The sequence below is a fragment of the Dermacentor albipictus genome, chromosome 1, assembly GCF_038994185.2.
Source record: "Dermacentor albipictus isolate Rhodes 1998 colony chromosome 1, USDA_Dalb.pri_finalv2, whole genome shotgun sequence".
NCBI lineage: Eukaryota > Metazoa > Arthropoda > Arachnida > Ixodida > Ixodidae > Dermacentor > Dermacentor albipictus.
Genome location: NC_091821.1, coordinates 397,040,030 through 397,052,737, shown reverse-complemented (window position 1 = coordinate 397,052,737; position 12,708 = coordinate 397,040,030). Strand labels below are relative to the sequence as shown.

General features: G+C 42.0%; 1 protein-coding gene across 1 annotated transcript in view; it reads left to right on the top strand.

Moving 5' to 3' along the window:
- The window catches only part of CCT3 (chaperonin containing TCP1 subunit 3), a 41,072-nt gene that overhangs the window by 16,468 nt on the left and 11,896 nt on the right, over nt 1–12,708 (top strand). The window contains exons 6-13 of the mRNA XM_070532090.1: nt 1,971–2,091; nt 2,171–2,251; nt 6,774–6,879; nt 6,972–7,054; nt 10,095–10,161; nt 10,717–10,849; nt 11,335–11,416; nt 11,594–11,692. Coding sequence (XP_070388191.1) covers nt 1,971–2,091; nt 2,171–2,251; nt 6,774–6,879; nt 6,972–7,054; nt 10,095–10,161; nt 10,717–10,849; nt 11,335–11,416; nt 11,594–11,692 — 772 coding nt within the window. The remainder of the gene's footprint in view (nt 1–1,970; nt 2,092–2,170; nt 2,252–6,773; nt 6,880–6,971; nt 7,055–10,094; nt 10,162–10,716; nt 10,850–11,334; nt 11,417–11,593; nt 11,693–12,708) is intronic.

The window sequence follows — 12,708 nt, the reverse complement described above, 5'->3', positions numbered from 1 at the left end:
GTGAGAAGTATGTGGCGAGATGCTTGTGGCGATCTCTCCTCAACGTTTCTTTCGGATTTCTCAAGCTGACAGGCAGCCACAGCAGCCTTCTCGCAATTTTTGAAAGGTCCCATTAGGAGCCACCAAAGTGATGGCTCAGTGGTGTTCGCATATCGCTTGCCACCCATGTCACCTCTTTGCAGTTGTAGCAGTGCCATTTTTTAGCACCGACAGCCGCGGCTTGTTACATGCAATCGGATTACCCAGGAAGCAGTTGAATGAACATAGTCAGTAATCTTAATAATAAACTAATTTCCTGTTAATGTAATAGCTAAGAGCAGCCGAAATGAAAGTATTTCACAGTGATGCTACTGCTGTGCCAATTGCGCTGTACTGCGATGAAAGGTGAACCCTGCTACATCCTGCTGCATTTCAGCAAGCTATGAGAAATCTGTGCCCGCTCTGCACCAAGAGGTTTGCTCAGGATTTCAAAAAATGGAGCTAAGTTCTCAAGCGGCGTCTTACCACACCATTGAAAATGGCATGGCACAGACCAGCGGCTGCATCAGCTCCGTGGTAGACCTAGTCAACCCTCTCCAATTAATCCTAGATTGTGCAGTGAATTCTGTGGGCAGTTGTCTATATATTCAATAACTTCCATCCCGACATGTTTGTCAGAATGAAAGGTGGGACACTTAATTTTAGTGCTTGAATTGAGTTAATTAACCAATGACCACTTACTGCTTTCACACATGGCTTGGCCACTGTAAAATCCCCATATGATATAGTTTGAAATCACTTTCATAAACATGCTTCAGAAGTCCATTTTACTGCTCCAAAATGGCATGTTCCAGTAGCATCACTGTATTCCATACATCTGTGTTTTGCAACTTCGTGGGCATAAGCATGCAAATGTAACAAAATGTAAGTGTAATGACAAACTACTTTATGGTAGATGGTGAAATTATGAAACGGGCTGTTCAGTTCTGAAGACATTTTTATTTCTTAAAAATACCTAGACTAGGCCACGAAATACAGTGACATTCCACCTAGTTATCTGTAACACTAATCCCTTTTACAGCTGATGTCATAAGCTTTTGACAAGCTTTATTTTCTTTTCATTAAAAAAACACATGTTTGGGCCAGGGAGACTGCTCTTTGGAGCCGAAAATTTGCCCAAATATATTTTCGCGTTCCTTTGCTTCAGGTTGATGTAGAGCAGTTATTTTTGCTTCATTGGACTCTTGTATCATCCTTTATTTATTTGGTCCTTGCCACTATCACTATGAAAATGTTGTGAAAAGTTTTTTCTCATTTTCTCAAAACAGCTTTTTTGATGGTGTCACAGTTCTGTAGCCGTAGTATGTCTGGTTCTACTTATCTTGTCGCAATAATTATGTTTTTTGGCAGAAAGGTAAACAATTGGATAGTAGAATAGGCCTATAATATAAACAAATAATGTTACGGTAGTTTTCAAAAAGTAATAATTTGTCCTGGGTGCTACCATGGGTTCTTACATTAAAGGTTTGCTGTGCTCTCGCTTAATGTAAAATTGTCTTAGAACACTATTCTTGCTGTTTTTGCACTCTTCACTGGGTCCAAATAATTTTAGTTTGTCAATGTTTTTTACTTCATATGTAGTTTAGTAAATTGCTTACCTCCAAGCAGGTTGTGCAAAAAATTGCATTTTTTACACTTCTAAATCATTATTTACTCTGCAAGAGAAGGGAATGTAGATCTTAAACTAGCACATTGAAATACATAAATTCAGCAAGTTTCATCAAAATCTACCCAGAAATAAAAATTTTTGAAGTGCATCCCCCCATAAGGTCGCTTATCATTGCTTAATAGGATGAGTCGCAATATATCTGTTTTGTAAACTTACACTTGTACTGTCATATGTGCATTATTTATAATTGTATCTAGCTCACCAATGCTGTCTGGGGTCACCTTGTAGTTGCATTCACATTGTTCATTATGTTGATTCACAGCTGGTGAACTTCTTAGTGCTGCACTGCCATTCTTGGAACAGAACATGCACCCAACTGTCATCATCAGTGCATATCGCCAGGCTCTTGAGGACATCATCACCATTATGAAGGATAAAGTCAGGTCAGCAGTAACTGAAGATGCCTCACATACTTTTATGTCAGCATGAGCAGACACTTACGCTTCCTTCTTCACTTTTCAGTACTCCTGTTGATGTCAACAATCCAGAACAAATGACGGACATCGTCAAGAGCTGCATTGGAACAAAGCTCATCAGCAAATGGTACACCTTTTCACTATGGTGTTATGCTGCTGCTCACAGGGTTTCATGTATGGCTGTGTTGACCGCATTCCAAAGAGAGTGGGATGTGCAAACACTTGTGTGAATAAATTCAGGTGAACATCTGAACAAGCCTAAGCTAGTCAGAATTAACCAGGCATCCCTAACATAGGAGTCTATCATAGTGAGCTGAAGCTTTGGGACAAGAGTGCCAGTGAATGATCACAGCCAATGATCATTTGTTTCAAACGCACCTGATAATTTGGACGCCTTCATGGCACCGGAATGTACACCATAGAGCCATTGTATAAGGATGCCTGAAATTGCAGATGTTGAAACCTGTTGCTGTTCAATTTTGCTTACTTTTCGGCGGGATCGCAGGTCCAAAACGACATTGATTGAAAACACCACCGCTGCCATTTTGCTTATTTTGCAGCCTTGAATCGATGTTCTCACACAGCCGTAGTAGTTTTTTTGTACTGTCGTTAGGCCTAGCTGCTTCGAAGTTGTCAATCAAGCTTCCTGCTGTTCACTAGGATTGAGGATTGGGTGAGTTGGGATTGCATTCTAAAACTGGTACAGCACAACATAGAAATGAAGAAACAAGCCGAGCCGGCCAGATATACAAACAGAGCGCTGGCCGGCTCGGCTTGTTTCTGCCTTTTTATGTTGTGCTGTACTAGTTTTAGAATTCCTGCTGTTCGGTGCCATGTTTTTTTATTCAAAGGATTCACCGATGGCATCAAAGCACAGCAAGGTTCTAAAGTGTTGCACAGTGCCAGTTTCCAAAAGTCGGCTTTGCAGCAATACAGTCGTGTTGTGCGGTGGAACATATGCATTTTATTGCATTGAAGCATACCAAGATTGTGAAGAGGCCACTGTCACGAGACATAAAATGTGTTCCTTGATTATACAGATGCGCACCCACCATTCCCTGTCATATAATAGACCTTTTCATCGGGCGAGGAGGATAGGGCGCACGGAGAGCCTTTCCTCCTCTCTGGCTTGGGCGATCCGGCGCGGCGCTGCTTGAAAGTATTGCTGTCGCGTGCTGCGGAATGATTTCGAGATGTTTTAGATGGTACTTTGTGAAATTTATGTCATGTCCGTTCATATAAGGTTGCCAGGGAAGCCTTTCGGTGCATCGATAACTACAGTAGGCGGAAATATCTCTTCGGGGCGCAAAAATGTGACGCGCTTTATCAGCCGCAGTGTATGTAAGTGTTGTGAACTATTTTGATTATATCGGTTTTATTCAACAAAGAAAACCGGTGCCTCTGTATTAGCAGCATGAAATGGTAAATCTGCTCACTGTCTGATCGCTTGGCATAGGGAATAAAACATAAAGCATAAGAACGCATGCTCGTGCACGGCCAACCTAAAGCAACCACGAAACATCTAAGCGGCAGGCGCTATCAAATATTTGTGATGCACCGGCATCGTTTTCACGCATTTCAAGTCTAGTAGGCTTCAAATTACCATATGTCTACGCTAGCCTTGCTGCATGAGGCCCATGGCGCTGCTCAACACAGCCATCAATGTGGTTGGTGAGCCAGCACAATACATATATAAGCTGTGTGCTTCGGCATTGCCTTTTTGGCCTGTATACAGCCATAATATATGAGAGGATTCGCATAAAAAGAATGCGATGGCTATCTTTGAGCGCAAAATTTCCGTAATATGTGTGAGTGCGTCGTAGAGAACTAAACGAACACAACCAAACAAAAAATTCGGTTATCATCCTCTTTCTCTAAATAGCAAGAGAAAATGGGCTAACGCCGCCGAACGTTTATAAATATATAACCGGTGATGCCGTATGCTTGGACCATGCGCTATACAGAACAAATATATCTGTAATCAAGCACCTACTACTGCTTAGGACACTCGCGCAGTTCGTAAACGGTCGCTTTGCTGGACAAACCTAATTCAGACTGTAAGGTATGCTGCTATTACTAGTCAAAACTATTTTATTCATGGGTGGAAACCTCATCCATCCAACCAAGTAGTCACGCAATGTAACCTGCAGCAAACAGTTTGAACGCTTGTCAAAGTATAACAGCACAGCTCCTATCGTAGCAGAACGGTACCCACGCTGTTACAATCGTCGCGTATGTTTCATGGCTCCTAAACCGCAGCTTATAAATAGAGGATAATACTGCAATAAGGACACATTAGTGATTAGAACATTCGGAAATATACAATTGATCTACGATGCTGATTGTAGGCTCAAATATGTGCGCACACATTGCGCTGCGTGTTCCGTCCACCTCAACGCTCAGCAGAAATTCCGGCCATGACGCCTTAAACCACTTCAGCACGTCTCACAGAACCGTTTACCACGTAGAAGACGCACGTCATACTAAACAGACCGCACGACCGAGGAAACAAACGCCAGAACCTACCGCCGAGCGTATATGTGCCATGCAAAAGACCGCTTTCACCCAAGCCAGTATGGCGCTGCTCATAAGCGGCGCCACTGCGTTCACAATATGGCGGCGCCTACGAAAAAACGGTCTATACAAGCACTGAGATGCCTAATAAGTTCGCTGGCAGGCCTTTAAAGCTATTTCAAATGTGACTGGCTATTTGAGCGCTTGAGGGCAGTGAAAGGCACGTGTTTTTCTTCGTTCTTTTCTTTGTCTTTCTTTTTGCTTTCTTTACGTTTTCACTGCACCTAGGGCAGTCCCTTGGGAGTCTGAAAAATCAAAAATTGACTGTATTATCACTCTTCTTTCTGATTCTATTACTCTCTGCAGTGATGGTTGAGGTAAATACAAATAGCCTTGGGCCTTGCATCTTGACAGTAGCAATAAGAAGGCAGTACAGGTCTATACTCTTTCAAAGTTGGCTTTCAGTGCAGCAAAAGTTCAGAGGTGTTACTAAGGCACTGCCATATGCACCCCATAGTATGCAATAGAATGTAGTTCTGTGCTTTGGCTTCAGCTAGAATTCAGATAGATAAGTTTAGTAGAGCACTACATATGTAATTTGTAACATATTAAATAAATACTGTAATACATGTCTTCCCTGTGTGAAAATGACATTGGCAGGGTACCTGTCATCAGTATAGTCCCTCACAAATATTCTCGATTTCTGACCACATTTACTATATTCACAGCAAAATTTGTACCAGTGAGCAGTGAAATCTTCATGAAGAAGGGTACGGTTCACTAATAACTCGCAGTTAGGTGAAAGAAGCGAGTTCCCAGACTTTTTCGCCCCTACACGAATTGTTGCTGGGTTGGCATTGCACTGGGGTCGTCGCTCCTTCTTTTTTTTTCTACAGAGGATAGATATAAAACTACGATGCATTTGCTCAAAGAAATTTGTGATTGAAATACCGATGATGGGTATGTAAAAGCAAGAAACATAATGCACTGCTGAAAAAGACCTACGACATAAGGACCTGTCGCTGCTGCTGCACGCCAAATGTTCCAAAAGCCACACTGACACACAGTAAATGTGCCATTAACGCATTTGCTAAGCAAATCTGCATTCGACGGTTTTATTGCTGCATTGGCCATGGAACATAGCCGGTCTCTGTGGACAGTGGTCTGCCAAGGTGAACACAAGCTTCAGTGAAGTCTCGCTTAGGAAGATGGATGCAGAAGCTTCACTTACACTCACAGCAAGCAGTACCTGCATAATTTTTTCGTATAAACTCGCCTCTGCCAGTGTTTCCAAGCTTAAAGCATTAGCGAATTATGTTTTATATGCTCTAATTACATGCATGGGTCTGTCTTGACAGACACTGTTGCAGATGGTCACGGGCACCGCTTACTTGCAGCGTTATCTGCTCTAGTCTCCTTCGAGAGGGTAGCACAAGTGTGGATTGATACCTTGTGTACTGACTCAATCCGTACATTGGCTCTTCTGATTGACTCACTCACCCTGTAGCTTTCGTTGCACTGACAGTTGATTTTGAGGCGAAATATAGGTGCATTCGTCTTAAGTTTATTACTTCCAAAGAAAATACTGGTGCAGTTGTCAGACTTTCTGGTCATAGAGGTCAGCACGAACATGACCATATAATTGGACCATTCAAAACGAGTTTCAAGGGGCAAGTCAATCACAGTTTATATTGCAATGCCAGCAGTGCAGGAAATGCTTACAGACTTTCACTTGGTTTTGTGCCACAGCGAATTAATCCCTATTGGAAATTTCATGATAGCCAAGGTTACGGAAGCATTTACAGCCCTGTGGCTGTTATCACAAGATCTTAACCTATACAGCTGCTGATATCACGGTTGTTCCAGGAGGTAGTTGCTGCAAAAGTCAAGCATCTTGTATAGTAGGAGCACCTAATCCATTATCAAAAATTTCAACAGTTGGTTACGCTGATTTTAATTTTGGAATGCATAGTAATCCCAAGTTGCCCAAGCGTGATGTTTGCTTTGGTTTCACTATTTGACAAGATAGGTTAGTCTGTGTGAAAATGGTTGTTTGCACAATCATGTTTGCATTTTCAATTCGCTGTGTTCGTGATGATGGATTCATTGTAACCTCGGGCCTAATTTTTGTTCAGGGGTGACCTGGCCTGCAAGATTGCCATTGACGCTGTGAAGACAGTCTGCATAGAAGAGGGTGGCCGCAAGGAAATTGACATTAAACGATATGCCAAGGTAGAAAAGGTAAGTTCTGCGATACTGATCGGTTGTTCTAATCCTTTTTGGGTAAATTTAAAAGTTAGTTATAATGTTGCAATATTTGTCTCAACTGCCAGATTCCAGGAGGCGCCATTGAGGATTCGTGTGTTCTTCGAGGAGTGATGCTGAACAAGGATGTCACTCACCCCAGGATGAAAAGGTTAGTTAATTTGAAACAATGGATGCCTAATGTTCCAGGCAACTATACTCATTGAATAACTTGCAACAAATATGCAATCGTTGTTTCATTACCTGCATCACACACGGCTGCATGAGTTTATTTAATGACCTTTTTGTTATTTTTTACTTCATTTTTGTTGCGGCAAAACTCCAGAATAACAAGACCAAGACAAGTGCCTTTTGATGCGTAAAACGTACAACTATCCTGAATCCTAAGCTTGTCGACTGGAGTATTATCAAGTTACTTGCATCTCGAAACAAGCATTAGTGCAAGATTTTTAAAGGCAGCTGTGGGTTACTATTGTTCTCTTTAAATACAGGCACTTTAGACTAACATTACTTGAACCAGCTCAGTTTCACAGTTCTGCCGGAAAACCTGTCCGGAGTGGGGGTCACTGGAACTAGTATTGCTGCAATCATAACATTCTTGATAGAGCGATGTTGTCTGCTATGTAATCGGTGAGCAGTGATATTTCACTGCCGCACCGTTCCTTTGAGCTCAAGAAGTACCCTTAAGTACCAATACATTTCCTCGCGAATATATATTGAAATCTCTGTGGGCACTCTCAGGCGCTATATGCATGCCATGAAATTATGAAATGACCACTGCTTCCAAGTGCCAATGCTTTTAGGGTTAGCTGTGTTTGCACGCATATAAAGAATTAACTTAGGAGTAAACATAATTATCTACTAATGTAGTTGCATTTGATTCTAAATGTTGGTGGCTTGGCGGACAATTTAATTGTGGCTATAGGCATTGCAGGCTGTTAGGGGTAAAAGGCGAGGATGCCTGGTTACGCCTGGCCGCACCCAAGTGACGAACAAATTGAACTGAACTCGCAATAACTGCACTATGTTAAAAACTGATTTAGCTATGCTTACAGTTAGCTGCTCAAGTATTGCATTGGTCCACTCTAATAAAGTAGTGCTGGGTTGCATTTTACAGCGAAGCTGTTAATGCATTTCTATAGAGGCACTCAAAAACACGTTATATCTATGTATCATGGTGTTCTGGTGGAGAACTGTATTATACACCCAGGTCCCTGTTTGGGGGGGAATGAGGGACATATTCACAGTTATGAGCGAACAAATGATGTGTTTGTATTGATTAGAAGCTAAATTATAAACACTAGTTTCTTGCCTGTTCGAATGGGTTATATATATGAATTAAACACCTATAATGTTTTCGTGCTGTCCTGGTAAAACCAAGGGCGCCAGCCATTCTATGTATACAAAAATTTTATTTGGGGGAATTAGGTGCCCTAGGAAGGTAAATGTTAACTGAAAGTTTAAAAAACTGTGTAGATTAATAAGAATCCATGAACATAATTCCTCGATTGCCATTTTCAGCCTAGATTCATGTGTAATATGAGTTGTGTATGTATGCTTCCCTGGTTCTTTAAGTGAGCTGAATGAGGCTAATTGTACATGCTTTTAGGATAGATATTGGCATTTTGCAGTCTACACAAGAGCTAAATAAGCTACAGCTTGATGCTTTTTGTGAATATTCAATACACAAAAAAGTGCCCGCAAAGATCAACATATTTTGCTGTTGTGTAGGACATCATTAAAAAAATACAGCAACTACACAAAAACTAAAAGCATATTCAAGGTCTGTTTGAAGAACTCTCTAATTTGTTAAATTTTCAAACCTCTAGCACAAATAACAAAAAAAAAAGGTTTTCTTTCGAATAGCATCTCCCCTTAAAGGAGCTCACAACCATGTCGTGGGAGAGCAGCAGATACCCACTCGGCAATCTGCTATGTCCACAATCACTTTATTCTTCCTGAAGGAGTTGCAGCCGAATATTCACTAATGCAGTCAGTCTGTAGAGCTTTCCCACTCTGTCCTTGAATTATTTGTCAAGACAGACATTCAAAGGTTGTTGAAGCATGGATCTCGCCCCTCTGGGAATAACAGCAAGATCGGTTTTTGCTTCCGTCAGTTTATTCTTCAGCTCAGGTGTCAGGTGCCCGCAAAATGAATCTTGCGCTAGGTAGACTCATGGTGAAGAAGGGTAGCTAGTTGTCGGCACCACACAGTCTTGTCCCAGTCAAGGACCAGGGACACATCCATTGAACTCCTTTCCCGGCAGCATGATCACATTCTTGGGAGACGTCTACTTTGGGACCCTTTGCATAGGAATATGATGTACACTTGCTGCTCATGGCCATCTGCCATACATGCTAGTGTCACTGTCTCGCCCACTGGTTCTGCCAGCCACAAATGTTGCGTCGCTCACGTCGAGTCACCTCGCAGCTTTGGAATTGCCAAGCTTTTCGTCCATCGAAATCGCTTTCCTTTTGAAGCAAGCATACTTTCACAAAAAATGACGGAGAACCCAGAACGTTGAGAATCAATACGACGCTTCAGCATGACTTCCAAGATAGGGCAGTGTCCACAGGGCGCTTAAATCTCGAAAGGTCTGGGACTTGTGTCGTATCCACTAACCACAGACTTTCCCACTAAAATTACTGGAAGGAACTCTAGCACTACATCTGTTCAGCTTCCATGGAACAAAAGTACACAGACTTTTTTAAACTTTGTGCTTGTGGCTTTGACATTCTTGTGGCTGTATTATGCTTTGTGTGCCTTTATTGACCCATGTTTCTAAGCTATCGTATTTTTCTAGGTGCATGAAGGCAGTAAGTTCCTGTGCACATGCATAATCATTGTGAATTGTTGCACTTACAATGCAATATTTTGTTGAACGTGATCAGTTTGGAAAATGATAATGTCCTTTGAAGCTGGAACGACAGTTTACCCTTCATTTTCATGCTTGCAGCTCCTGCAGACAAATATCCCCCTAATGATTGTCATAGGAGACTAACCACCAGGTGCCCGTGTCCACTGCTTAGGCACTATTTAAAGGCTGTTAATTTAAAAAATTTGATGTTTACTAGCCCTCTAGCTATGCCAAGATTGCTTCAGTAGTATCTAATACTAATTTGTATAGTCAGTTTAGCTATAGTGAAATTTTATTGCAGTTGGCCTTTAACAGACTTTTGTGACATTGCAGGAGGATCGAAAAACCTCGAATTGTGCTTCTGGATTGCAACCTCGAGTATAAGAAGGGAGAGAGCCAGGTGACGTTTTCTTCTTGCTTTACTTCGATGTACTAATTATTCAAGCTCGTTAGTCATTTGAAGGTCCCTCTCTGCCCGCATTTTCATAACACAGTTACCATAACAAAAATCGACAAAGGAGCCCGCCTTTTTCATGATGTGCAGTGTCATGGTAATACTCCTATTAATGATACAGGGCATGTGCTCTGAATGCAATTTCAGTGATTGATCATCATCATCAGGGCCTCCAACATGCAATTTAATGCACATGTTGCAATAATCTTCTTAATTGGTTAATAAGTTGCCACATCATTGACCTTATGTGTAGTTGGCTTTAAAAATGCAAATCTAGCAATGGCATCTTAAGGAGCTGTAAGCTGTTACTGCCTTTGTGACTGTAGTCAAAGAATGGGCTCACACTTACCTCCACGTCCAGATGATTAGATTTAGTTTTCTGGTGCTCTGTTTTCGTTGAAACTAGTTTCCTGTTCTTGTTGCCAAACACAAGCATGCTTTTCCAGTAGAATGTTTAAAGCAGCTCTAACCGACCTTTCCCCTTTAAAATGCATGTTGTAGACGAACATTGAGATCTCGCGGGAGGAGGACTTCACCAAGATCCTGGAGATTGAGGAACAGTACGTCCAGCAGATGTGCTCTGACATTATCAAGCTGAAGCCTGATGTTGTGATAACAGAAAAGGGCATTTCTGGTGAGTTGCTTTACCATCAGAAAAAGTGTTATTTACTAATTACACTTTATTTACACCATTGTAACACATACATGATTTCCATGGCGAGGAAACATGAAGACAACTCCCTTGAATGTAATGGGCTACTTTTGACTGCATGTGTTCTTTGCTTTCACAAGTAGTGTGCAAAAATGGCAAGTTTCGGCACACGTCAGGGATAGTTGAGCAAAGCTTTTTATCCAAGCGCATGTTTTTACATCACCTTCACGCTTGGCTAGAAATCAAGGTGAAATTTTGTTGGCATTATGTTTTTATTTACTTGATAAGCTTTTACCATTCAGCATTTGCAAAATATACTTGGTATCAAATTCATATTTTCTGGAAGCTTTGAATGATGTGACAATCAAGAAACAGTAGGCTTTTATGAAAAGTAGTGTATTGGATTGTGATTGTTGCAAGTGCCCTAATCTGGTGCTGCTTATATCATCTCTGCCTGAACTCGCCAGACTTGGCACAGCACTACCTCATGAAAGCCGACATCTCCTGTGTGCGGCGTGTGCGCAAGACTGACAACAACAGGATAGCCCGGTAAGCAAGTGCTTTTAGTGTTGTCTCATTTGTTTTCCGCCATTTTCCTTAAGCATACCTGCTAGTTTGATGCTCACTACCAAATTGAGCGGTGTATTTTCTTTGTTTTTGCTTATATACGTTCCTTTTACCAACAGCAAAAATCAGGTGCCCAATTTGCCTTTTCTTTGTTTCCAGTGTGTGTGGAGCAACGATTGCCAACCGCACTGATGAACTCCGTGAGGAAGATGTGGGCACAAAGGCTGGCCTCTTTGAGATCAAGAAGATCGGTGAAGAGTGCGTATATTTCTGCTTCCTCTTCTAGTTCCTGGCATGTTACCCCGTGTGGCTTGTCATTGCCAGTAAAGAAACAGCCTTGTGTTTGAGAGCACTATCACATAGTTGTGCTATGGCAGCCCACAAATTTCGTCAGCCAGGCATGTATAGGCATGAACTGAAATTTCCGCGTATCACTAGCTTAAAGGTGCAAAGATTAGAACAGGTCACAGGCTGTGTTTATTGTAAGGAATCAGTTTTAGCCCTTTAGATGGTCTCTGTGATCATTCAAAAATTTATGGGTAGGAACAGGAATGTCAGCATATCTGTTGCCAGTTACAAGTCAAGAATGCAGGAGATGCTTCTCCCACGAAGCCTTCCTATGCCTGCACTCCATCCTTCCAGGTTCCTGGATAATGATTCTCTAATGGATTACACAGGCACACTCGAACAAGATTCACCAATGGTTCGGCCTTAACGAATTCACGCCATGCCATGCACATGTCACGCCATGCACATGAACAGCCAAGATCAGCACGTTTAGAGCCAAAGATATCTTACGGCACAAACACATGCACAATAATGTACTACAGTCAAACCTTGATATATTGAACAGTGTGGTGATCGTGAAATAGTTTGATATAGCCTGAATTTGACATATAGTATCATGTAAAATAACTCATCAAAAACTTCTGCAAATCAATCAATGAACCGCACGCAATTAGCCTAGGCCAGGGCAACTTCGTCAGCCGTGAGCGCGCGGTCGATTGCGCCGCACACAATTAGCCTAGGCAGCATGGCCTTCGTGAGCCGCGCGAATTTGGCACGGCCTAGGCCAATCGGGAGCGACGCATTCGAACGCGCGCTCCGAACAACTATCCCCAATCGCGCCCCAACCATGGTGCAGTCAATACTCGCTTGAAGCTTCACACAAAGTATTTATTTGTTTGGCTGAAAGTACTGCAGCAGTGTAGCCTGCTTCTTATTGGCAGCTGCATGCTTAAACACGGAGTCCTCAACATAGTCTAAACGATCCA